Raw genomic sequence first — 25,854 nt, forward strand, 5'->3', positions numbered from 1 at the left:
TTACTCTTGTCTTTGGGCTATTCTAACATCTGGCTCCATTAATCCTCCCCTCAAAAAAGTGACAAGACTGTCCCCTAAAAAAAAGAGAGAGAGAGAGAGAGAGAGAGAGAGAGAGAGAGAGAGAGAGAGACTATTTTTGTTCCGACAATGTTTCCGACATCTGCTTGAAATCGTGTGCATGATGTTACACTGTTTTCATTTGTGTGTAATACTTTTTGACCTAAGTTTTTAAAATAATAAAATGTAATCATATGTTTTATACATTTGCACACTCCAAAATGTCCATATCCTGTGTGAATAAAATTGATGAAATCCGACATTGTTTTTGGTATATAAAATCTCCATTTTAGTGTATCTTCCTTAACTCTCCAAAATAACGCATTGTGTTGGATAGTCCAGTCTGACACATTGTTGTCTATTGTTCTTTCCTGGTTCAGTGTTGTCCATTTACCAACAAATTCTGCATTGTTAATTATGTCTTATTTAACACTTTCGCTGCGGCTGACGCTTGTAAGCGTCACAACAAGCCATGAGCCAGTGCGGCTGACGCTTATAAGCGTCCGCGCTCACTGTCGGATTACTCAGTCTAGTTGCAGTGTCTAAGCTAGCATCACAGCGTGTAAACTTTTATTTTGTGTGGTCAGTTATCGAAGGTATATTGTTTGCAATGGCGGCTAATGAACATTTGAATGACGCCTGTGAGACCCCTATAGGGTTCAGACAGCAAACAGACTTTAAAACATGACCACAATACAGTCGAAGCTTATTTGAAGTAATGCATCTAAGGTGTCATCATTGAGCCGGTATAGAACATGATCCTACAGATCTTACAAGGTCTTGACGTCAGCTTGTAGCTCAGGTGGGCTTAGGAGCGTCGGTTACGAGCGGTACTTGCCGTTTCGGAGTGTTACCGGCCCGCACTCGCACGTTGCCGGGTCGCACTGGAGAGTTGCGCGCCTGCACCGATGCCGCAGCGAAAGTGTTAACTGGTGAAGCTAAGTTCCACATGTCATTGTTTGTACATCTTAATGCTAGAAAGTTTACATTAAAGGTAACTCCAGGACCTTCTGTCCTTACAATGTCATTAATTCCTATTGGTAAATGAGATATTACATCAAGAACTATATTTTGCAAACATTTTATATGTATCTGATATCAGTCCGGTATTTTTGTGAAACAAATGTACCCGTCATATAAGTCTATTATGCAACATGCAACTTTCCATAAAAAATGCTAAGTATTAGTGATCGGTATATACAGTTAACTCTGATCCCCAAATTAAAGTTTGAAATTTCTTAATCTCCATACAATAGCTAACAACTCATTTTCTGTTGCTGTATAATTTAACTCGTGCTTACTTGACTTGACTCACAAATGCTAGCATATTGTGCTCTCCAAAACTCATCCAATTCATCCTGAAACAATGCACATGCTCTCCTGTACTCGGATGTATCAGTACTTAAATTAAAGGATATTTGTGGATATTTTAAAACTGGTGCTTCTACGAATGCTACATTAATTTTGTTGAAAGCATCAGACTCCTCACTTTGCTTCAATAAGTTTAACTATCTCAGGTTTTTCATCGGTTGACCCCGATTATATCACCAACAAAACCCTAGTAAAGCCTTTAACTTTTTGGTTTGCTTTGGTTATGGGCATTCTTTTACAGCTCTGATTCATTCTGGATTTGGTTTTATCCCATTTACATCTACTAGGTACCCAAGGAATTTGAGGTTCTCCCTACCAAAAAATGACTTAGACAGTTTAACAGTAAAGTCTTTAACATGAAACATTTCTAGTGTCCTTGACTATAAATTTCAATGTTCTTCCCACATCTTGGATATTAAGAGTATATTGTCCACATAGATTATGACTTCTCTTAACAAATCTTTACCTAGCTCAGCATCTAGGGCTCTTATAAATACTGATACTGTGAAATTTGGCCCAAATGGTAATACTTTAAATTGGCATGACTTACCTTCATACAAAAATGTTGTAATTTTTTTTTGAATTCCCGTCCAGTTTCACCTTCCAGTAACCAGGGTGAGCTCCATCAAACTGAATTATCTAGCTTGTTTGAATTTTGTCAAAATTTCATCTATATTGCCCAGTGTACCTCTTTCAGTTTCTATATGTTTATTCAGAGTCAATATAGGCAATACCAGATGTACTCCCAGCTGTGGCATTATGCAAGACCATTAATGGGGTTGTTACATACACTCGAGCTACATTCTATTATTGCTTCATAGAACTGTGCCAACACCAAAATGAGTAATGATGGAACATTGAGCAGAAGCTAAATAAAAAGTTATTTCATTCTACATCAACTTCAAAATATGAACAATTCTAATTATATCTCTTATCTTTACATCACAAGGCTTTGAGAAGTATTCACGCAAACCAGATGTATGTGGCAGTTAGTGATATTCGATAAGTGTAATTACTACTACTTCATTATTTCAGTGTATCAATACAAGATATGTAAGAATGTCCATGGACACCCGGAAAGGGCGTGCAAAGTTGGCGTGAGCTTGGTTCCATGGCTGGATTGGTACAGGCCATGACAAGAACAGCTGGGATAGGGCAGTTGGTGGTCTGGTAAACAGCACATTGTTGTACCACTCATGCAACATTGTTGTCCATACAAGGCCTGAAGATACAGCAGCATGCCTGTTCTCTCATCCTAGAAATCCCACAGTGGGATTGATGCATGAGCTGAAGTACCCGATGTTGCAGAGGTGTCAGTACCACCACCTGGCACCATTTCTCATCTTCCATAAGACGCAAAACACCTTGCCAGTCTTGAAGCTGATAGCGCAAATACAAAAAAAAACAATGAAGGCCATGTGGATCAGAACTGGGGGATTTTGGAAGACCGATTCAACAGGGCAAATTCCAAATGAGAGAGAGAGAGAGAGAGAGAGAGAGAGAGAGAGAGAGAGATCTACAGACATAAAAATGATGGCCAACACTTCCTTTCTGATGAGAGAGTAATATTCCTGAGCCAGAATGTCTTTGACATAAACACAAAATTGGTCTTCCATTCCATCCTCTAACTTACGAGGGAGAACCACCTCAATGACATGTGGGGGTGCATCTGTTGCCAACACCAATGGCAAGTGGGGCTGGTAAGTCACAAGGCAGTGTACTGATTGGAGGGCTTATTTTAAATTCTGAAAAGCCTAATATTGCATTTTTTCTGAAACTGAGGAAGGCAGAAGGAAAGGAAAGGGGTAGGTGTGAAATCCTGACTCCCTCTCTCACAGTATTGCAATGGCAAAAGTTGAAAATTTATACCAGACCAGGACTCGAACCCAGATGCTTCACTTTTCTAGAATGGTTGCGACCATCTTGGACACACCACCTGTCGAACCCAGATTCCCACCTTATCGCATGCTGCATTGCTCATGCACTCTACTTGCAAATTCTTGATTCCCAAAGGGGTTTTAATGATATTTGTGCATCCACACCAAAACATGTCACAGAGCTATTGTACTTGATTATATTACTATAACTAAGAGTTGTATGTTCTGTCAGACACATAAGCATAGTAAATCATATGTGGAAAGTTTAATTTGTAATTTAGTGATCTGCTTGGACCCAGTTAAGGGGACCCACATGCAAGCTTCAAGACAGTCAGACCCATTCCTTGCTAAAGTGCTGCAAACTGCATGTGCATTTGTAAAATTGCACTGGGTGTAAAAACTTTTTCATTTAGCTTTGACATTTCATATGTGGGCACAGCCACAGTAATGAAGTGTTTCTGTATCAGACATTAAAGTGGTAAACAAATTCCATACAATCGTGGTCAACTGGCCACATTTGCAATACAGGATAGTACCATGCGTTGTTCATGGAAATACACTTTGTCTCCCAGTTGCCAGATGTTTTCTTCTTGCATCCCAGGTGGGACTGCCTGCATTATCAAGACAAGTGTTATAACTGTTTAGGTGAAGGCCACATTGCAGAAACCTGCTGTAGCATGGCAGGTACTACGCAGGGGACCCAGCCAATGCAAATTTTTGGCAGTGAGTAGATACCAACACCAGGTAAAATATCCATACATGCAACAGTGCAAAACATTCCAGTGACTTATTTCAACAGGGGGAATATTGGTCTCAGTAATAAACCAGTCAACACACTCCAGCATGCTGTAATCAAGTTTCAAGTTCAAAGAGGTCATCCACACTTGGAGCACCCTCTCTTTCAGTACAACAGTGCTGGACCACATATGAATGCAGCAACACCTGCAAGTGTCACGCCTTGGATTCACTGTCTTCAATCATCCTCTACACAGTCGTGACTCTGCCACATTTCACTTTTGCCTGTTTCCAAAACTTAAAAGAATGCCTTTACGGACTTGATAGTGATAAAGCTGTACAACCAGAGGTGAGGTTGTGGCTCCATCAACAGAATCAAACATTATACAGTGACAGTATCAACAAACTGGTCTCTCGGGAGAAATGAGTTTGTCACCTGGGTGACTATGATGAGAAATAAATACATAGACACGAAGAATAATGGTGTAAAATGTTAATATTGTGTTTTTTTATTTATAGCGCTTTAAGGGTTTTCAGATAGAAATTCTGAGGCTTTACTTTTGAAATTGTGTATTTTTGACTTAACCTCCACAAATCCATAATCCAAGCAGCTTTCAGTGTCCGTCTTATGATTGTGTAATAATTCTGGCCTTGCTCTGACAAAAGGAATATGTCAGACAATGGTAATGCTGACAGATTGGACTGTGGGCCTAACTTTCAAACCAAAGAATATAACTAAGGATTCATAGGCAGCAGAAAGCCTGTTGGTTGTCCAGGCATTTAATCTCGCTTGCCTGAGAATATAACGCAGGGCATTTTTGGCAAATGTCCCAGTCTTCTTGAGCCTCATTAAATGGTTTAAACACTTGGATGGCTGACAGCTTGTGACTGTTGCAGCTGCTGTTATTTGGTTCACCTTGATCAATACCAGCTGTTGTGAATGGATTGAGTGCTTGATCAAGTAGTCGTGATGATGATGATGCTTTTGCTGCTGTTCTTGTAGCAGTTTTAGCTGATGTTGCCAAAGCTTGAGAAATCGCATCCACAGTAGCGGAGGGTAAAGCATACTCTTTGTTGCTACTGCTGTAACCCTCACTTCGGGCCTCAATGTTTATTGAATATAAATAACTTCTGTAACAACAATGTAACTAGTCAGTCAGCCTGTGAACCAAGCAGAAACAGTTCCTAGTGAAATATTCATCAGAGGAACAATGGAAATTATTCTGAGATCATTCCAGAGTAGAAGAATAAAATCCAGCCACGACTGAACCAGAAAACCCATATTTCGCTATCAAAGTTCCAAATAGCCAAGAAATGGTAGAAACCACTAGCGCATAATTGTCACACTAAACACGCAGTAACCAGTCAGTACTGCAGAGGTGAGTCAAATAACAACAGCCGAGGCCAAAACAGCCGATGGGTGGCCTTATATTGGCCTCGCCAAGGAAGGACATTACCAGCCTGCAATATTGGTGCTGTTCTCACCACAGGCACCTTCGCCGGATATTTGGAATGTCACAGGCATTCGCATATCAATATCATACATCTGCATTTCTGATGGACGTTCACTTCTTCGGAATAAATGACATTTCCATATGACAACAAAGAGTTTATCTATGTGTTGACTCCATTTTAACTTATCAACTAAACCTCGAGGAATTTTACGTTCAGTTTCACTTAGCGTATGAGCATCAGTACATACTATTGGTGTTAGCAGATCATTTTTGTTTGTTTGAAATCAAATAATATGACAGCACCTGAAGGGCCTGGGACTTAATTTCATTTTCAGCATACTTAGTCATATACTCTTTCGTCTTGCTTGTTCTACAACAATATGATTTTAGCTTGTATCCATCAATATGAATGTTTCCAGTTTTGTGAATGAACAACAAATCTCATATTCTATCAATCCTTCCATTTTTCACTTGTCTGTTCTTTCATTAATTTATTTGTTTGTTTTCCTGTCTCTTCTCTTAATTCCCAACACACATCTCTCCATTTCTCATTGAGGAACCTGGAGTTTTTGAACAGTTTTCACATTAGAATCCTTGTATCGCTGCCATAAGTTAAATCTGATACATATTGAACATTTAGTTTTGAAAATCTTGTTTAATTTACATAGCGTGCTCCACACCACACGTAGACTACTCAGCACAGTTTTAATCTTAATGCAATTGATTTTCAAGTCCCACTTTCAAACTCATTCTAATAATTTCTTTCATTTTTTTAAACAGAAGTTTATGTGCAATAAAGCAGCAGACATTACACCATCATCAGCAAAACAAATGTGGTTTCAATATCTTCTAGTAACCCATTATTTCTTTTTCTCTGTTTACGTATCTTTAAATTACTTCTGTGGCTACTGCAAATATTTCTAGTGATACGGAATCCCTCTTTCAATTTCAGACTTCTCAAGATCTTGATGAAATCTAAATTGAACTTTAGCACTGATAAATACATTCTTCAATGCACTAACGAAGTTTGTATCAACACCTTCGTAATGTAGTATATTGTAATATGTGCAGAATTCATCGATAGCATATCAATTATAAATTACAATACTTACACTGATCATTGTGTACGTCCACTACCGTTAATATTTTATTTTTATCAGTGCCCTCTGGTACAAAAATTACAGTGTAATTAGCTGATTTACACTGAAAGTTAAACATATACTATATGTTAAAGATCATAACCAGAATTGGAGCGTAAACAGGTGGCAAACATTGTGACTTCAATTTTCAGGCACAAAAGCAATAGTTATCTTACAAACATTTAACATAATATTACCAAAATATGATAGTAATATAGAACCAGCTCAATTTAAAAGTAATTACCTTTTTTTATGTATTGCATTATTCACTGAACTGGATCTAAATATTTGCGGTGGGGGGGGCTAACCTTTTTACATCATCAAGGCTGTACTCAATCAAAGCACAGTACCATGGTGAGTTTCCTGTTTCCAGCCAACTTCTCCAGAGGAAGAATTTTGCCGGAAAACCTAAATCTTTCTTGAATTTTCCATTGTTTGAAATGCAGACAGTAATTTATTGAAGAACAGGGTGGCATACCTGATTAACACTGAGCAAGCTCAGCATCGAAGGAAGTGCTTATAAAGACATGAGTCAGAGGGGGGGGGGGGGGGGGGGGGGGGGGGGGGAGCGTTTAACAATGGCACCTACAGGAAACAGCAAAAAGTGTAGTAGGTAGGTAGGTACTAAATTTGAACAGCTCTGCAGAATTTTGCAATAATAAGACCAATAATTGAGAAAATTTTGATGTTTGAAGAAAAAAATTTGTCCATTTGAGAAAAGAAAAGTGATCACAAATCTTAAGAGCTCCCCAAGTGTTCTACTGGAAACACTGATTTCATGCAGGTAATAGTTTATGGGATAACTGTAATAATCAGGTATCCATTTTCTTCACTACAGAAAATACACAAAATCATACTGGAGTTCTGATGAGTTCCGATAACAGTTCTGGATAGCACCCTAAAGAGTTTCATCAAAAAATCTAATGTTTCTTCTGAAGCTATTTACAATTGCATTAATGTGGGACACACTTCACAAAGATATGGCTTCTTGATTGGAAGCTGTGTCATTGTCCTAGTTCTGATCAGTGTATGTAGGTACAAGTCAGCACAGTCTCGACTGTCGTTATGTATCTGACTGCTGACAACCGCAGCAATCTAAAAGTAGTTATCATTTTTGGTATACTTATTCTGTTGCATGACAACAACTTTAACACTATTTGATACAATTAAGCACCAGATTTGAAGACAGCCATCTCCATAGTGTGCTTTCATGAACTCCTGTTAATGCAGTGTTTGATACTTACTGGCATTTTCCAACATTTACCAAGACATACACTATTTCACAGAGAATATCAGAGGTGTCATACAATCCAAGCATCTTTTTGTACCTTCGGTTCTGAACTGTGTGGATAAACCTAGAGCTATGGCATTAACTACATGAGAGTTCTGAGGCTGCTGGGAATTGTTGGATTTAGAGTACGGTAAACCTGTATGACACACATTTCTAAATGTAAGCTTCTGTATACATTCTGGAATTTGAAAAATGCTGTTTCTAATTTTGAACAAGAAAATGCACCTCTAAAGGAAAACCCTACGACATGATAATTAGGGGTTTCATTTAGCATTTTTTGTTGAAGTTAGATACCATCTCATAGCCCAAATATAAAATTAGAAGGCAAGAGTACCAATACATTTAAAATTGTATTAAAATAAATCATCTCTCAGTTACAAAATGAGAATTTGAATCAATTTTCTTAGCTGAATGAACAGAGTCAATGTACTGTGGATAACAGCAGTGTGACCAAATATACTGAAAAATGTAAATACTGCAAGACGCATTTTCATAAGTTTTAAACCCATTTTTACTTAGCGAACAAAACATAACACAGATTCCCAGAGAGACAGAAATAGACCTGATTTGTTAAAAACAATTTCATTGTTAATAATTTAAGTGAAAAGCTTTTCTATACAAATAAAAGCAATCCTGCCATAACTTCTGGCATTCGTTATGCAGTGAACATTTCCTAGAGATTAGAACATTTGCAGACAGATATATAAATCCATGTCTGAGACAACTTGCAGATGAATAGCTTCTCATCCGACTTTTACTAAAGGCGAAAAGTCACAGATGAAAGAACCAAATATGGTGCGTAAGGCTCATGTGCTGTAACAGATGTATGTACACATTAATTAAAAATTTAAAACTTATTTAAGTCTACAAACCCTCCTATCCTGAGCAGAGAGAACAGACAAGTTCCGAGTGCACGCACACTCTCTTCAGATCCAGAAATATGGCCCACAGTTTTTTTCCACCACCAAACAGCACTCTCCGGCACCTGTATCAACACAAGTAGGGCACACAACAGCACTCAACCTCTCAAAGAGATTATTTCCGACTATTGGCAAATGGTGCTCCAATAAACTTGTGTCTTATGAATTGATGGAACTGCACGAGTCATTTTCTCTTTAAACCCATCCAAGTCAACAAGATCCTACCCATACCCCTGTTTTCCAACCCCAATGATGAATATATGAAAGTGAAAAGGTGCTTGACGCATCTGAATTCCTATGTGAAAAAAATAGCGTATGTCTTGGTAAATGTTGATAAATCCCAATAAGTATCGAACACTGAAGTAACAGGAGCTCGTGAAAGCACATTATAGAGACAGCTACCCTCATATCCAGTACATAATTGTGGGAAAGAGTATAAAGTTAAATTAATGTTGTTGTAATACAACACTACAAGTAAAATAACAATTACATAATGACAGTTGACACTGTGTACCGAATTGTACCTACACGCACCGATCGCAACTGGGGCAGCAGCCCTCAGTTTCTGATCATAAAGTTATATCTTAGTGAAGTGGATCCCATATTATTACTGCAATTACAAATATCTTTACAAGAAATTACATAAGTTTCCCAATAAAACTCTGAGTGCTATCCAGAACTGTAGAGCTATTTCTTACATTTTCTGTGGTAAAAATGAGTCCCTCATTATCCCAATTATCTCAAACTATTACCTGCACAAAAAATATTAAGGTTTTCTGTAGCATACTTGGGGAGCTCTTCAGAACTGTGATCACAATTTTCTTTTCTCACTTTGGGAAATAAAATTTTTTTCCAACAAAAAAATTTTCTTAGTGTTTTTCGGGAAATTCCACAGAACTATTCAAATTTAATACACAGAACTCCTTTTGAGGAAGGACTTTGTCCAAAGGCATAAATATCACTAGTATTCTTTTTATTCTGTTTGTAGTCCAACCCCTCTTTGCAGTAACAACCAGTCCTTTATAGTTATTCCCAGCATTTCCAAATCCTTACCTGATGAGTTTGTTTCTAGATTCGTACAAAGTGTGTCCCAAGAGGAACTGATCATTCAAAGAAAAAAAATGTTTACTAAAAATGGGCTCTAAAACGCATACGTCCTGGAGTTGCTAGTCTCCCATCTGGCACCTCCCCATGTGGCAGATTGGAGAACATTCACCAGATACGGTCGACACCAGGGAAACAAAATAACTGGGGCAGACCAAAACTAGCAAAAACAACAACTGCTGCCTTGCAGTTGGAGTTGGGTCTCTAAAGGCTAAGGGAAGAAAACCCTGATTAGAAATCACCCATCCCCTGGTAGGCACTGGACGCAGGGGTGACAGCCTGCTCTGTAAAAAACAACTGTTGCTAAACTTCTGCAAAGCAAAGCCGGATGGATGAAGGAAGACGGACCTGGCATGGAAAAGGACAATGAGGATGGAATACAAGTGAATGAAGGAGGGAAAATTAGGAAGAAGAGAAATATAAGGTGTAGATCAGATCTATATATTGGTACTTGGAATGTAAGATCCCTATATCACCCAGGTGCACTGAAAGTAATGCTGGACCAAATAATGTATCTGAAGCAAAGTATAATAGCGCTACAAGAAATTAGATGGCCAAGGAGTGGAGTTTTAGAAGAGAAGGAAGCGAATATGTTCTATAGATGCAGAGAAATTCAATCGTGAGTTTGGTACAGGATTTGTTGCACATCATCAATTAAAGCATTTGGTAATAGGGTTTACACTCATTAGTCCAAGATTATCAACACTCGGGATAAAGGGAAAAGTCTAACTATTCCATAATTAATGCCCACGCACCAACAGAAAAATCCGAAGAAGAGAAAGAAGTACTCTATGAATCTTTGTAAAGAGCAGATGATGAGTGTCCAGGGCACGGTATTAAAATAATAGCCAGAGACCTAAACGCTCAGGCGGGGAAAGAACAGATTTATAGACCGATAATTGGCCCCCACAGCAAACATGCAACAAGTAATGAGAACGTAGCAAGGCTTATACTGTTTGCAGCATTTAGAAATATGGTAATAGTGATGTGTTGGCAGAAAAGCCAACACCGTGTTACTAACGGAGGCCGAAATACACACGTTTTAGCTCACGCAGGCTGGCATGAGGAGGGAAGGACTATACTGACGTGAGGTCTGGAACATGACAAGGAATTAGAATTCAGAAAGTGGACGTAATTAGTTTGATACTTAACTTTAATCCATTAATGATGAATGTCGTTCTTGACGGTACATGATTCACAGTATTATCTGTTCAGAATACATTCATAGTAACTGAATATGGCGCCTTGCTAGGTCGTAGCAAATGACGAAGCTGAAGGCTATGCTAAACTGTCTTCTCTGCAAATGAGAGTGTACGTAGGCAGTGAACCATCGCTAGCAAAGTCGGCTGTACAACTGGGGCGAGTGCTAGGGAGTCTAGACTACACCTGCCGTGTGTCAGCACTCGGTCTGCAATCACTGATAGTGGCGATACGCGGGTCCGACGTATACTAAAGGACCGCGGCTGATTTAAAGGCTACCACCTAGCAAGTGTGGTGTCTGGCGGTGACACCACAAATAGGATCAACAATGTTCCCACATAAAGAAATACACTGCATGGGAACACAGTAAACCAGATTGACCATGTGTTGATAGATGTGAAGAGGCAAATCGGACCTATTGAATGTGAGGCGTCTCAGAGGCCCAAACATAGATATAGATCATTTTCTGGTATGGGCATGGGTGAGGGCGAGGGCAAGGGCAAGGGCAAGGGCAAGGGCAAGGATATCTTAACGCAGCAAAAGAAGTCTGTCCCAGGGCACAGAAATATAACAACTTTAGAATCAGTGGAAGTTAGAGAACAGTATCAGGAGAAGATAACCGATTCTGGGAAACGTTGGAGAATATGACAACATCGAAGATCTGTGGGAAGCGATAAACGGTGGACAGAAGGGCAAGAGAGGTACTTGGAATTGGGACTAGAGAAGTAAGACCATCATGGTTTGATCCTGAACGCGAAATAGCAACTGAAGAAAAGAACAAAGCTTACAGAAGGACACTGCGATCACACTGTACGAGGACGCTGATAGAAGAATACAAAGAAAAACTGGAGATTGAAAAGAGGGCTCACCAAAGAAGAGAGAGAGAATGAATGAAAGCGTCAAAGAAATGGAGCTCATGAGAAGCAGAAATGAAATAAGAAAATTCTAGGGAGAGGTGAATGCAGCACATAAGCCTTTTGGTAGTAAAACAAGCTTAGTAAAAGATGAGACAGGGAATATAATACGTGAAGAGAAGTGAGTATGTGAAAGATGGCACAGGCATTTTATTTTTAGTTTCCTCAACCCTAGAATCCAATAGAAAGAATGGGGAAGAGGACCCAGACAACACTGCACCACCAAATATAAAAGTGAAAATTGCTATGAAGAAATTTAAATACAACGTAACTGTTTAAGCAACAAGGCAGAGAACTGGAACAAAGCCTTCTGAAAATGGTCACCAGAATATGGGAAGTGGAGAAAATGCCCCAACAATGGAAAGAGGGTATTATATGTCCCATATATAAGAGGAGATCAGATTGACAGTGGCAATTACAGGCGGATCACATTACTTAATCTGGGATATAAAATATCCTCTAATATACTATTTGACAGAATCCTTTCAATCATACAGAGGGAGACGGGGCCGTACCAAAGCAGATTTCTTTCTGGGAAGGCAACTATAGCTCAAATTTTCACCGTAAGACAAATCCTGGAAAAAACAAACAAATGTGGGGCTGGCACGCATCACTGCTTTACAGATTTCAAAGCAGCTTATGATAACATAAATAGAGAGCAGTTATATCAAGCTCTAGATGAACTGGGAATATTGAGAAAGTTGGTAAGGCTGGTGAGAATAACAATGACGAAACATAAGGTAGAATAAGAATAGGAGGAATGATGTCAAATACATTTGAGCATTAAAAACCGAGTGCGACAAGGGGATGCATTGACACGTCTTCTCTTTAATGCCGCCCTGGTAATGAGAAATGCAAACGTTCTGAATAGGGGAACGATCTTCAATAAATCAGTGCAGATACTGGCCTACGTGGATGACAGCTATAGTAGCAAGAACTCAAAAAGCAATGGAAGAAACATTTACAGCTCTCAAACAGTCTAGTAGGAACATAGGGTTAATTATTAATGAACAAAAAACAAAATATATGGCAGCTGGAAAAGCACAAAGAAAATATGACAAATGCAACAACAGTGGGCAATTATACATTTGAGAGAGTTGAACATTTAGAGTACCTGGGCTCGACAGTTACCTATGAAATTAAGCAGAGATTAATACTAGTCAATAGAGCATATTTGGCCCTAACAAGACTCCTATCCTCAAGGCTCCTGACTCGTACCACCAAATTAACTATCTATAAATCACTTATATGAGCAGTGTTTACATATGCCTCTGAAACTTGGACCTCAACTAAAGATACTGAAATACTGGATGCATTTGAAAGAAACGTACTTAGACGAATTATCGGCCCAATCTGTGAAAGAGGAAGATGTAGGACAACATACAACCATGAGTTGTATATCATTTGCAAAGACCAACCCATAAAAGGATAGTGAAATCATCCAGACTGAGGTGGGCAGGGCATGTGGCTCGCGTGAATGATACAGAAGTACCAAAAAGAATATTACAAGGAAAGCCAGGAGGGCAGAGAGGACATGGTCGAACAAGAGCCAGATGGGAAGATGGAGTACTCTATCTTAGGAAGATGGGCTATAGAAACTGCAGAGTATTGGAAAAGGACCGAGAAAAATGGAAGGTAATTGTAGAAAAAGCCAAGGCTCATCCTGAGCCGTGGAGCAAAGGAAGAAGAAGAGGAAATGAATATGTTAAGAACTATTAGCACTACATCTTCAATACTATGAAACAATTTTCTTCTAGCACAGGCTCCTTGCTTCCCTATTTTGAGAGGTGGTAGTATGAACTAAAACAATGAAAAATATTGAATAAACATGGGCTGTGAAGGTCATACTTTAAGACCTAAGGGTATTTTTTCCTCTTTGCTATTGTGGAACACTTCTCCTACTGAACCAGTGCTCATAAGGTATGCATTTTACAGCCAACACCTGACATGTTTTTTATTGTTTTGGTCCATACTGCTTCCTCCCCAAAATATGGAAAGCAAAGATCTTGCAGTTAAATGGACCTGTTTCACAGTATCAAAGCTATAGTACTCGTAGCTCTTAAGGTGTACAGCTTGAAGTCCATGTTTACTAAACTTTGCTTTGAATGATTAGTGATATCCCCAAACATTGACCATTCCTCTTGGGACACCCTGTATACTTTTAGTCCGATCTTACAAGTCTATAACTTGGAATTTGCAAGTAGTTTAATACAATCTTATCCCATACACTGTTTGTCATATGATGAAATGCAATCAATCTGAAGATATATTTTCTGTTACCTTTTAAAAAAGATGTTCAGAAAAAAATATGTAGAATTTATAACTGATCAGACTTTTTAATCACAAATTTTAAGCATTGGGTCTCTACATCCTTCACTGTGAGTATATTACATTTTACCAAAATTAGCAAATCAACTGTCGTGCAAATAATAATAGATGTTTTACTGCCCGGCCAGGCACCAGTGTCAGACATGAGGCTTAAGGCTCTGCTGTGGCTACTGGCAATCTTTTCGTTCATATGTTAACGTTGTACTTCACAAAGGCTACAAATGTTTGACCTCTGGTAACACTGATCTCACATTTTTCCAATGAACTACATTTGTTTTGTTGCAGTTTCAGTGTAGCACTAGAAACCCACTGCTATCCTCATCATGAGCTTCCACTGTTTACTCAATATGAATGTTAAGAAAACCAACACAGCTGTTTATGAGCATTTATTAAGTCACTAATAGCTTTGTTCTACACTAATACCTGCAGGTGACAAATGCACTGATGTCACGATCAAAAATTTTAAGCTAATAAAACTGTAAGGTCCCAGAGAGATTTCAAGTCTCAATCCAGTTTTGGTGCATATCTTCATTTGTTACTTCAGTCTGCTTATGCACACAAAAAAATTTAAAAACTTTAATTCAAGACTATATACAGATCTTTCAAAACATGATTATCCATGAGAAAGTAACTTACATTTCAAAGTATCAAAACAAAAAATGAGAGTTTTAAAATATTTTTAGACAGACAACCACAATCTGACAAGCTGAATTACCATGTACTTCATGTGAATAGAAGCCAACTGTGAGATTAGGATCAGATTATGTATGTGGAGTCAGTTCTTTCAGACACATCCGAAAGAACACACAATTAAGACCATGATGGGCAATGATCCCTTCAGTGCAGAGGCACACTAAGCTCGAACTAATGGAAATAAATGAGATGCCCAAGTAATGAGGCTAAAGAGAGCAGGGGCACTACATCAGTAGTGTGTGGAGAATTATGGTCCAACAGAAAGTGTGCTAGAGCAGTCCACACAGTTGTGGTGACCAGTGTGTCCGGATAGTGTAGTCAGCACACCTGTCTAGTAAGTAGGAGACCCGGGTTCAAATCCCAGTCCGGCACAAACTTTCAACTTGCTGTTTGATATAAATCAATGCCCACTGACAGGTAATATGCAATTCCTTTGTATCAAATTCTCTCTTGTTATTGATACGAAATTCAGATGAGATGTAGCAAGTATGTGCTCTGTCCTCATGAAGGGACAAAAGAAGCTGAGGAAGTTTACGAACTCAAGATCAGACGGACCCACCTTTTTTGAGGAAGGTAAACAAGATCTTATTGTTTTCCCTGGTCCCAACAGGTGAGTTGCTTTGATCTCTAGTGAACTTCCACTCCATTCTAACCTTCCCAAGGCTATCCCTCTTTCTTCCCTGAGGAATGAACTTTCAATTCCAAAAGATGGGGTTAGTGTTTCCACTATTATGGGTATGCTGGCAGTATTTAACCTCTCAAAAGTAATTGTCTCTGCAAGTGTATAGTTTTGTTAAGAGAATTCTCCTTTTCATAAAATGAGAATTTTTGCTATATACAGAGTGCATAGCAGGTGATTTAATTTCGTTGGTACAAAAATACAATTTGTATCGTAACTGGACATTTACAAGACGTAGACATAGTATGAAAAATTCTCCCTGGAATAACTATAATTATTGTAACCTAATATTCTACAACCATTAGTAAAACAATGAAGTTCACATACATAAGTATTTATAATAAACTAATGTTGACGAATAAATCAGATAAACTGGCAATGCCTATTACAATGGCAGTATGTGCTGCAACAATCATGACAACTCAATGCACTGGTTCACTTTTCCCTATGGGAATGCAATTTCCCTACTATAAAATTTCCTCACATGTTCCACACTGCTCAGTAAAATCAATGTATCAACTGCACTACAAATTACGCTAAATAAGAAATTGTAAATAGGCAATGCCGACAGTAAAAAACATCCAATTTCATACATCTTTCCTTTTTATGGCTATGTTCAGTTACAGCACTAATCACAGAAAGAGGCATGTCTATGTCACATCCTCTACTTACAGAGTTTACAGTTATGTACATGTAGCAAATGGTTTCACTTTAGCAGCTGGTAGCAGACATGGCAACATTGCAGGGTGGAGGTAAAGTGGAGTGAGGTGGAGAAACAGACAACCACAATCTGCATAAAATTACAAGGACTGAAGAGGAAACAATGAATGGGACCACACTAGCAGAGATAAGATGCCCATAAATAAGGAGGCACACTAATGAATGGTTAATTTCACTTGTCACTCCAAGCATATAGCCCATTGCAGCAATTCATTGTACAGCCACCCCAAGGTATTACAAGTTGAGAAGCAATACCAATATGTAACAACTCTCATATCAACACATACATCCTACACATCAATTAGAATCAGGATCAGTTGATCTAATGACAAGGCAACACCTACACGTATGAGGAGTATGCATACATTTGGGAGAAATGTAGAATGTTATCTCTCAAAATGCTGAACAAGCCCAGTTGATAACTACAGACACACTGTCTGCTAATTATAAGCCCTGATACGACCAAACAAAAAGAAAAGTACTGAGAAGCATAAATGACAGTGGTAAACTTAACATCAAAATTGGGCACCCTGTGGCAGATGAAGTGACGCAATTCTTGTAGTTCAGAAACGAGGTAGAGAGATGACAGGGGACTAAGGAAGTGTGATGTGAATGGTTATTTTTCCATTTATAGCTCTTGTGTCCAACCTTACCATATCAAGTTGCTCTTACATGTAATCAGGTGAGGAGTTTTCCACTATCCTCTTTCCCTCAGAGGGAGAATAGTGTGCCAATGCATTTACATATTACTATATAATGAGTAGTTTTCTAAACAATGGAACTAGTATTCAACTGAACTGTCCTACATTAGAACTGAAAGAAATTTAACGAAAGGACAGATGCCATTAAATGCCCTTGATTCCCAACATGACCCACATACAATTTTGACTTATATCATACTCAATGTTCTTACATGGCTCTGGTGCAAATTCACTTTAAGCACTATCAAACCACATTTCCATCTCACCTGATCTCAAACAAACCAGGCACTCTTGTTGACAGTAGAAAAATTTTTAATTGCAAATACGTGACTATTTTTCTCTTAATATACTGAACACTGAAAAACTACAATTCATTTGCCTTCAGCCGTTGTCACATGCAAATAACGTCCGAACTGGAAGAGCACACCATAATTTCTGATGTACGAATATTAATTACCATGACCAACTTGCACAGATAATCTTAAAACAATTGTTTTAGAATTTACGTAAATCATAATTACTGTTTTTAAGCAATAGCCCAGACCTGCATATGAATACACACAATACCAAAAGAGCAACTGGGTTCCCATAGTTTGTTGATAATTAAACATTTACTCGCAAATGCATCTCTCTCACAGTCACAATAACTATCTGAGATTACAAGCACACATTTACTTCACCACTTTCCTACTTGTCACTGAGAATGAACTTATACTGCCCTTGAGTTTTGATTAGCTTCAGCATACTAATTGGATGCTGTAAAATTCCTAAGGAAAAGGGGCATGTTCACATCATTAAGCTTGCATTTTCTGTAGCTGCTGGTGCAGTACTCAATAAGCAAATATTAATTTCCATATTTGGTCTGCAACTTGAAAGCTTGAAGTCAAATTAGTGATTTTGCACATTTGAGGACTTATTCGAAGGGCATGTGTAATGCCTGCATTAAGATTAATCAACTCCGTTCGTGGGTCTGAGTCATGCTATCGCAATATTCTTCCCCCCTGAAAATTGAATGAAAGCTGTCAAAAATAGTTATTTTGCCTAAAAATACAAGCCAATATGACTACAATCTTTACTGGAGCTCAAAGGTTCATAGAAGATACAAGACAACTATGAACACAAATTTATTAAGTGAATGAGTGTTTTTATCTAAAGATGTGCTTTAAATATTGCATAAATGTGAGACACCAAACTGATGTATCTGTTGCAACTTGTATTTCGAACTCCCATCCTTTAACTTGACCACACCTGTTGTAACTTAGATCTCAAGTGAAAAACAAGAGCAGCCAAAATTTAATCAATTTATTTAAAACAATATAGTCCACCTGATTAAAAAACAGACCTTACCTCATGGCATTTGACCTCTATTTATCCAAATAAGATTGGTGACAACTTTCTCAAGAGGTATTTTCAACAGGCCTCTTCTAGCACACTAAAACACTTGCTGCATCTGGTGTAATTTCTAAAACAAAAAGCTTGGGGAATAAATCTAAGGGCTGTGATGGAACCATACCAACAGCCTACTGCAAGTTAACTGATTGCAGCACTACCTCCTTTGACAGTACCAGTGGAGTCAATTTTTGGGACTGTGCAATTGAGTTTAGTGCAACATCATACCGCAGGAACCCAACAAAGATGTTATATATGTTTAAGAACTGAAAATATTTAAAGCATAGAGAAAAAAAGTGGTTGCAGCATAATGAACTCTTGCAGGAACTATAAATTCCCCTAGATTCCCACCTCATTTTTCACATGAAACAGAAGTTTTAATGAAAATCAGTTGTACCACTAGATATAAAATGACAATATTGTCACTTTACCTGTATACGCAAATAAAAGTATTTGCCTTTATTCAACATCAGCATCACACTTCAACAGACTGAACTAATGCTTAAATCTACCACTAAATTTCTCATCTTCTTCCGGACTAGAGTCTTAGCATGGTAGAACATCATGAAGTTGCACTTACATTGCAAAAAGTAACTGCCATACAGGAATTAATCCAACATACACCAACCCCAAAACCTACAAGAACAATGATTATATGTCCACTCTGTCCAAAATTTTGATAAATGAGACTGTTAGGCCTACTATTACTTTGCCAGGCTCACAATCTGATGTGCAACTACACATTTTCTTAATAAAAAAAATAAATAAATAAAAAAGATATGGAACAACAATAAGCAGGGAGCAACACAATCACAATTAATGCAATAACGAGTTTATGACCTTTTAATTCTTATAATTACTTTCACACATACAAATACACAGAAGAGTAAAAAAATTATGTCAGTTCACAGATCTACTTTGTATTTGAAAGGACACACGTATCCACATTGTTTTAAAATTACAGTTGTTACAAATCCAAGTGATTAATGAAGAAATAATTTTGTACTGAAATTAATATAAAACCTCATGTGGCACATTCTGTCACTATTAAATATGTAATGGTATCACTTGCCACTGTCTCCACTCCTGTTAAGGCAAATGAATATAAACTACTAAATTACTTCATCCCAGTTGTGTATTAGCAACTTCTGTTACAAAATGAAAATGAGCACATTTAATTCCACTCATTTTCTTCAAATCAATTGGCAATTGCTAACGCAGAAAAAGGGCAAGTCTTATTTCACATTGGAAACTGTATTACCATTTCTTCTCATTAAAACAAAATGAGAATTTGCATATATAATTTTAGTCGACAAAATGGTTTTTCAGATATTTCATCATGCCAAACATCCGGAAGCGCTTGACACCTAAAAATTGAAACATGAGTTAAATTCAGCTTACCAGAACAATTGATTCATCTTACACACTATGTAAAACAAGTACTTACCAAAAACTTTCATCAGTTCATCATCACATATAGCAAACTGCTTGTTTTTCGGGTCCTGAAAATCAAAATTACTTAAATTTACAATCATGAATTCATAAAAACGTAAAATAGTCATTTAAATAAAACAACTTACGTAAAGATTTCTTTCTTTAATGATGCCCCATATCTTTTTGACAACTTCATGACGGGGCATTGAGTCTTGTCCCATAAGTGCTGCCAATTCTGGGCTAAGGCTTTTGGCTTTGATGTAGCCTCCCCCACCACCTCGTTTTGCCTGGAAGTGCAATTAGAAACCACGATCAGACAAAAAAATCCAACTAAATGAGAAATTTAACACCTAAACATGTGACCTAAAACATACTGAAAGCTGAAGTTAACTGTAAGAATTAGGAATGTAACTTCAAAAACACATCAGGGGAATAATCAGAAATATATGTTTTACTGTAGCAATGTCAGCAAAAGTAGAATCCTCAGTGACAGTGGACTTTGTGTAACTGCTTCATTTACATACCTCAACCAATCATGTAACACGGTTTTGTGTACATGTTTATGGCATTGCCTCAATGTGGTCTCAGGTCTACAGAAGACTGTTTTGGCCACAAGCATTCCCACTTCACAGTTTCAAGTTGGCAAGGGGCACTGCCAGTTGTATGGCATCTTTTGCCGATTATACTCTAGATCTCATTTTGGACCAACACAGGAACATTTAATGTTAAACTGAAGTGTTACTTACGCCTCCTTTCTTTTTCGCTCCACCGCCACCACCACCTCCACCAGAACTGCTTTTCCTTGCTTTTGCCCAGTCTTCATCACTGTCACTGTCACTACCCTTCTTCTTCTTCGCTGGAGGTTTGCCCTTTTTTGGCGAGGCACCCTTAGACTTTTTGGATGGATTATATTCCTCATCACTTGCATCCTGAAACAAAGAAATGCATAAATTAAATCCAACAATATTATGAATTACCACAGGAGGCACTGAGCTGCTGACAGGAACAATGACAGGACAGCTAAACATAAGCTTTCAGACAAAAAGTTGTTCTTCCAAACACACACACACACACACACACACACACACACACACACACACACACACACAAAACAACCAATATTAAACACATTTTATTATTTTCTCTGCCATTTCTAAAGTTAGGCAGATATTTCAGCTGTTATGGTACTTACATCATCTGAGCCTTCGTCACTTTCTTCACTGCTGCCTTTCTTGGGCCGCTTCGTGGGCTTTTTAGCTGCTCTCTTTGCTTTAGGTTTTTCATCTTCTTCTTCCTCCTCATCCTCCTCTTCTTCCTCTTCCTCCTCATCCTCTTCCTCATCTTCATCCTTACTGTTTTTCTTTTTTCCGTCTTGTTTCTCTTTGAGACATTCCATTACCAAATCATCCACTTCCTTTTTCCTGAAAATTGGCACAACATACTCCTGCACTTGCTCTGATACAAATACACAGCAAACATTTAAAAAAATTGGAAATTAAGTTGTGGTGTGAAGTTATTAAACTGCACATGCACAAAAATGGGGCACTTTCTGAAAACTGCTCTCATAGTTCAAGGGCAGAATATGAATACTGCAAAGTATAACTACAAAGTTGAGCTCATGCACTGTGAGAGAATCAGCTGCCCATATAAAAAACATTAACGAAGAATTAGTGAAATCCAAATCGACAAGTGCCCCCCTAAAGCTACCCAAGTTCAATGCATTCACCAAAAACAATCTAACATTTACCTCATTAGCTTACTTGGGTAGTAAGTACATTTGCATTCCACAGGTTGAATGGCTTAGAACATTTTTCCTTGGAAATTAAAAAATTATTTTTCTAAATGGAAGAATGCACAACAAAGTTATTTTTCCACTTATGAAGCTCCACTTGCATGCAGAAATAAGTTCAATTTGTGAAACAACCAACTATGCAACCACTTACTTATGGAACACACAAGTCACGAGGGCACTAATGTGAAAAAGTAAAACGAATTGCAAAACATCTAATAAACAGGAGCCATGAAGTATTAATGCAAGGTAAACAACCACATTCAAATTTTGCTTGGACAAAACTTTAATACTAGTCATTCATTCACTACACTAATCTACGACCTTACAGACAATTTTTTGAGATAACTAGACACCACAAATGGGTCGTTACAACTAAAAACCTTTTGCTTTTAGACAAAACAACATGACTGAGATATTACCTGTCTGAAAGATCAACATCCAGCTTCTCTTCAATCTGCTGGCGGACTTTTTTGGATGATGTTGATGTAAGATCAGCATCCTTCAGGATAGCTATGGACATATCCAGCATAAATATTAGTGCAAAGCTATTTTTCAAATGTATACATTATCAACCAGTACACAATGAGACAAATTCAAATTTTGGACTATTCAAAAAACTTGAAGCATCACATTACCATTCACTGGTTTTAACTGACCATTTTATTCCACCACTTTTGGGAATATAACTGTGACACTAATGGTTCCTCGTGCAATATTCGTCAGATTCACCTTGAATATGGCAGGAAGAAAATACCACACTGACTTTCCACGTTAACCATAAAACAAATTTAAAACCCACATCGTAAATATTAGGGATAAGTTACTTTAAAAACACTTCTAGACATTATCTCCACTACAAACTATTACAGTTATTGCTGAAAGGGTATAAATGGGTGGAATGGGGCAGGGGAGTGAGGAGGCCTTGCAATAATTGCTCTAAATGCCAACTGTATTTGCATTCATGAATGGAGACACTGAACATATGAAACAACGTTAGTGTTAATGTAATGCTCTCTCTGCCTAGAGAAAACATGACACTAACATTGTGGCTGAATCTCCAGCTCACAATGACCAATTACCAAAACTTACTACTACATGTAGGGGCAATCATTTCTTCACAGATTACTATCAACACCTTTTCCTACTGTAATTAATATGCTCAGTGCAGTCCAGCTGCTTTTTTTTACATGAGCACATTAGTGTCCTCTGCAACTAGCTCTTCATGGTTCTACAGCCTGTACATTTGGACAGTTTATTTTTACTGTTTGTGATATACACACAGCTGCAATCCACATGCCATCCTTGTATTCAGTTGTATGCAAGTCAGCTTACACATCAAGTCTTCTGTTAATGAGCCACTACACTGGGCGTTTGATCCACACACCTGTAAATACTATAGTGCTGCAGAGGTTAAGTCGAGGCTTGTGGTTATTTGTGTTCTTAAGATGGATGTCTCATATGACAAGAACCATTTGGCTTTAACCAACACAATCAGCATGTGATGTAACAAGCAAGTACTTTTATCAATCTTCTGGCTACAGTTATTACTTTGTTCTGTTTACACTATTTTGTAACCACTAATGTAATTTTAAGGGCCCACTACACTTACTTAGGAAGAATTTTGAAAGTTTCTAAACTAGGTCAAGGGTTCCAATAACATTTTAATTGCAGCTGGTTGGCTGATTTTTCAAACCTCTACAAGTTTACTGTCCTACAACCACATTTCAGATTTTAGGTTATTTTCATGTGAAGAGTGTTCAGTTGCAACACAGTGACATGGCCCAAATTATGTGGCTCGCTCACGAATGAAAGAATTATTAATAATGATACTCATAAAATCTATCAGCGTAGAGTGAACCATGTTGGTAAGGGGCTTGGAACAAACCCAGTGGGCTTTCCAACCAAGAAAATGATACTAAAGGATACAAAGTTTGTCAAGTATAAATTTACAGCCAAACTCATTCAACAGAGAGGACGGAAAGGGTATAAGGACGTCCAGCATTGTGCCCATCCTTTCTCCCCCAAACAGATTTGAACGCATGATAACAGGTTTCAGCACGAAGAATTTTATGCAATCTCATTGAGGCCCAAGGAAGTAGTATTATTAATGGTTTACACGATTAATCCAATCCCTAAACAAATTTTAACAAAATAGCTTTTAGGAACGAATTTTTAAATTTTCAAAAATTTATATAATCTCAAATCAAAAAAATTATGTAAGTGAAAAAATAAAAATATACTTGATTTTTCGCAATATTTATTTAAAATAATTTATTCTAAATAAATATTTCGGAATACGAAAAATTCGCCGGCGACAGACAGCCATCACTATAAAATGAACAGCGATTGACTTCTGTCTTAAAATACCAACGGAAAAATCTTGCATCAAAGCTAGATTAATTTTGTTTCCATCCGAATCAGGTTTAAAATAGCAGATACTGTACGTATACAATTGCTCAAAGGCAATGGATGCTTCCTTCTGTGGCACACTGTAATCGCGTCATTATGACCGTTAGGATTATTCAAAACAACGGTTCAAAGCCACATTTTCTAAACAGAAATATACGATATTTAGTACTACTTCATGCTTATTTTTAGGTCTCCTACAACAGAACATTATTTTGAAAATTATTTCTAATACCCATAACACTCTTAAACACTAATAAACAATAATATTCCAATTTACCGGCAATTTCCTTGCGGAGCTCGTCTTTCGAGATGTCTGCCATTTTAGCCAGTAAGGACAGTTCTACCAACAACTCGTGCTCGGAGGGACGCTACAGAACACTGCGCTTGTCGCTGCGAAGATGGCTACAGCGTTGCCACAGCAAGATCTTGTGAAGTACAGTAGTTGCTCTGGAACCAGTGAACAGAAGACAGAAGGACAGCATCGTTGCCATGTAGATTACACAAAACGATAGAGAATTTAAATTTTAAACTGCAATATCAACTGTTCTAGTATAATAATGCCTACTCATTATCTCGCATTTAAACGCACAGACCACTATTTGACGTAGCAGCCATATGTCGTTACCTACTTCCTGACTAAAAATCAGTAGGTAGTAAATATATACGACTACTATTTTATTTATTTGGTCATATTGACAACACAACCATTCACATATTACAAGATTTAATAGCAAATATATAACAAATTTCCATACTTAAACGACGGTTTCCTTTAAATAAAGATATGATATCCACATCAAACTTAGCTATTATTTTATGCTCTGTCGTTTTAGTCGCTAATATTTTATACACTCGCATACCGTTCATGGGTAGCAAACAGCCGACGGCAGATGGTACATGTTGACAGATTTTGTGAAGAATGTCAGTAAATGTATTTGTTGGCTGCCAGAGGCCTATCTCCTGCAGGAAAAAAAGCAAGTAGTTCAAGTCTCTAATTAATATACCATCACACTTACAACATAGGGCTCACTAACTTCCATTCGATGCAAATAACTAGAAAATGGACTGTAGTTCAATCAAATCCTTACTAGCGATGTTATTGTTTTCTTTCTGCTTCCTTTAAACGAAATAAACCAACGTTTACTGGGGATATCTGCCTATATGTTATCTTCACTTTGTCTCTTATAATTTTAAATCGGTTCCACCTACTGTCCTATTCTTAAAAGGCTCGTTTTTTCGCCATAATGCTAATATCAGTTCGAGATAGTTTGAAATTATGGGTTTGGGTCAGGTTCATTGTCTTTGTTGCAAGTCTATCCACATGCTTTATGTAACCCCTTAGCGATACAAACTTTACCTGTTGGCCAATCGCACTGTTTTTTTCAACTTATTCCATGATAGCTAGGAAACGTTTATGAAGTACCTGCACCATGTTGGAAGACTACACTTTTGCTATCTGATAGGATTAAAAGCTTCACAGGTAAAGTTGTTCTCTTTCCAAAACAAATATTCTACCACACATCATTTCTTCTCAAATGACATATCCTTCCGCAGAGAAGGGACTACTATCCTTTGTATGTGGCAGGTAGGTACTGTTAAGATAGAGATTAGTACTGCGTACAGAGCCCGGTAGAGCGTTTTCTGTTG

General features: G+C 37.8%; 1 protein-coding gene across 1 annotated transcript; it reads right to left on the bottom strand.

Annotated features, from left to right (window-relative positions):
- Window positions 1–19,397: 19,397 nt before the first annotated feature.
- LOC124607044 (upstream activation factor subunit spp27) lies at window positions 19,398–24,634 on the bottom strand. Its single transcript, XM_047139219.1, has 7 exons — window positions 24,485–24,634; window positions 22,218–22,308; window positions 21,199–21,427; window positions 20,753–20,935; window positions 20,153–20,293; window positions 20,020–20,074; window positions 19,398–19,939 (listed from the first exon to the last, which is right to left on the bottom strand). Exons 1-7 carry the CDS (start codon window positions 24,525–24,527, stop codon window positions 19,878–19,880), a joined length of 804 nt encoding a protein of 267 aa, XP_046995175.1. The 5' UTR covers window positions 24,528–24,634; the 3' UTR covers window positions 19,398–19,877.
- Window positions 24,635–25,854: the final 1,220 nt, after the last annotated feature.

This window comes from Schistocerca americana, chromosome 3 (assembly GCF_021461395.2).
Source record: "Schistocerca americana isolate TAMUIC-IGC-003095 chromosome 3, iqSchAmer2.1, whole genome shotgun sequence".
In the NCBI taxonomy this organism is placed as follows: domain Eukaryota; kingdom Metazoa; phylum Arthropoda; class Insecta; order Orthoptera; family Acrididae; genus Schistocerca; species Schistocerca americana.

Coding starts and splice junctions, on each gene's coding strand:
- LOC124607044 (XM_047139219.1), bottom strand. CDS start 24,527: ATGGCAGACATCTCGAAAGACGAGCTCCGCAAGGAAATTGCCG. Junction 20,936..21,198: donor GTGACGAAGGCTCAGATGAT/GTAAGTACCATA, acceptor TCTTTGTTTCAG/GATGCAAGTGATGAGGAATA. Junction 20,075..20,152: donor TTAAAGAAAGAAATCTTTAC/GTAAGTTGTTTT, acceptor TTTGATTTTCAG/GACCCGAAAAACAAGCAGTT.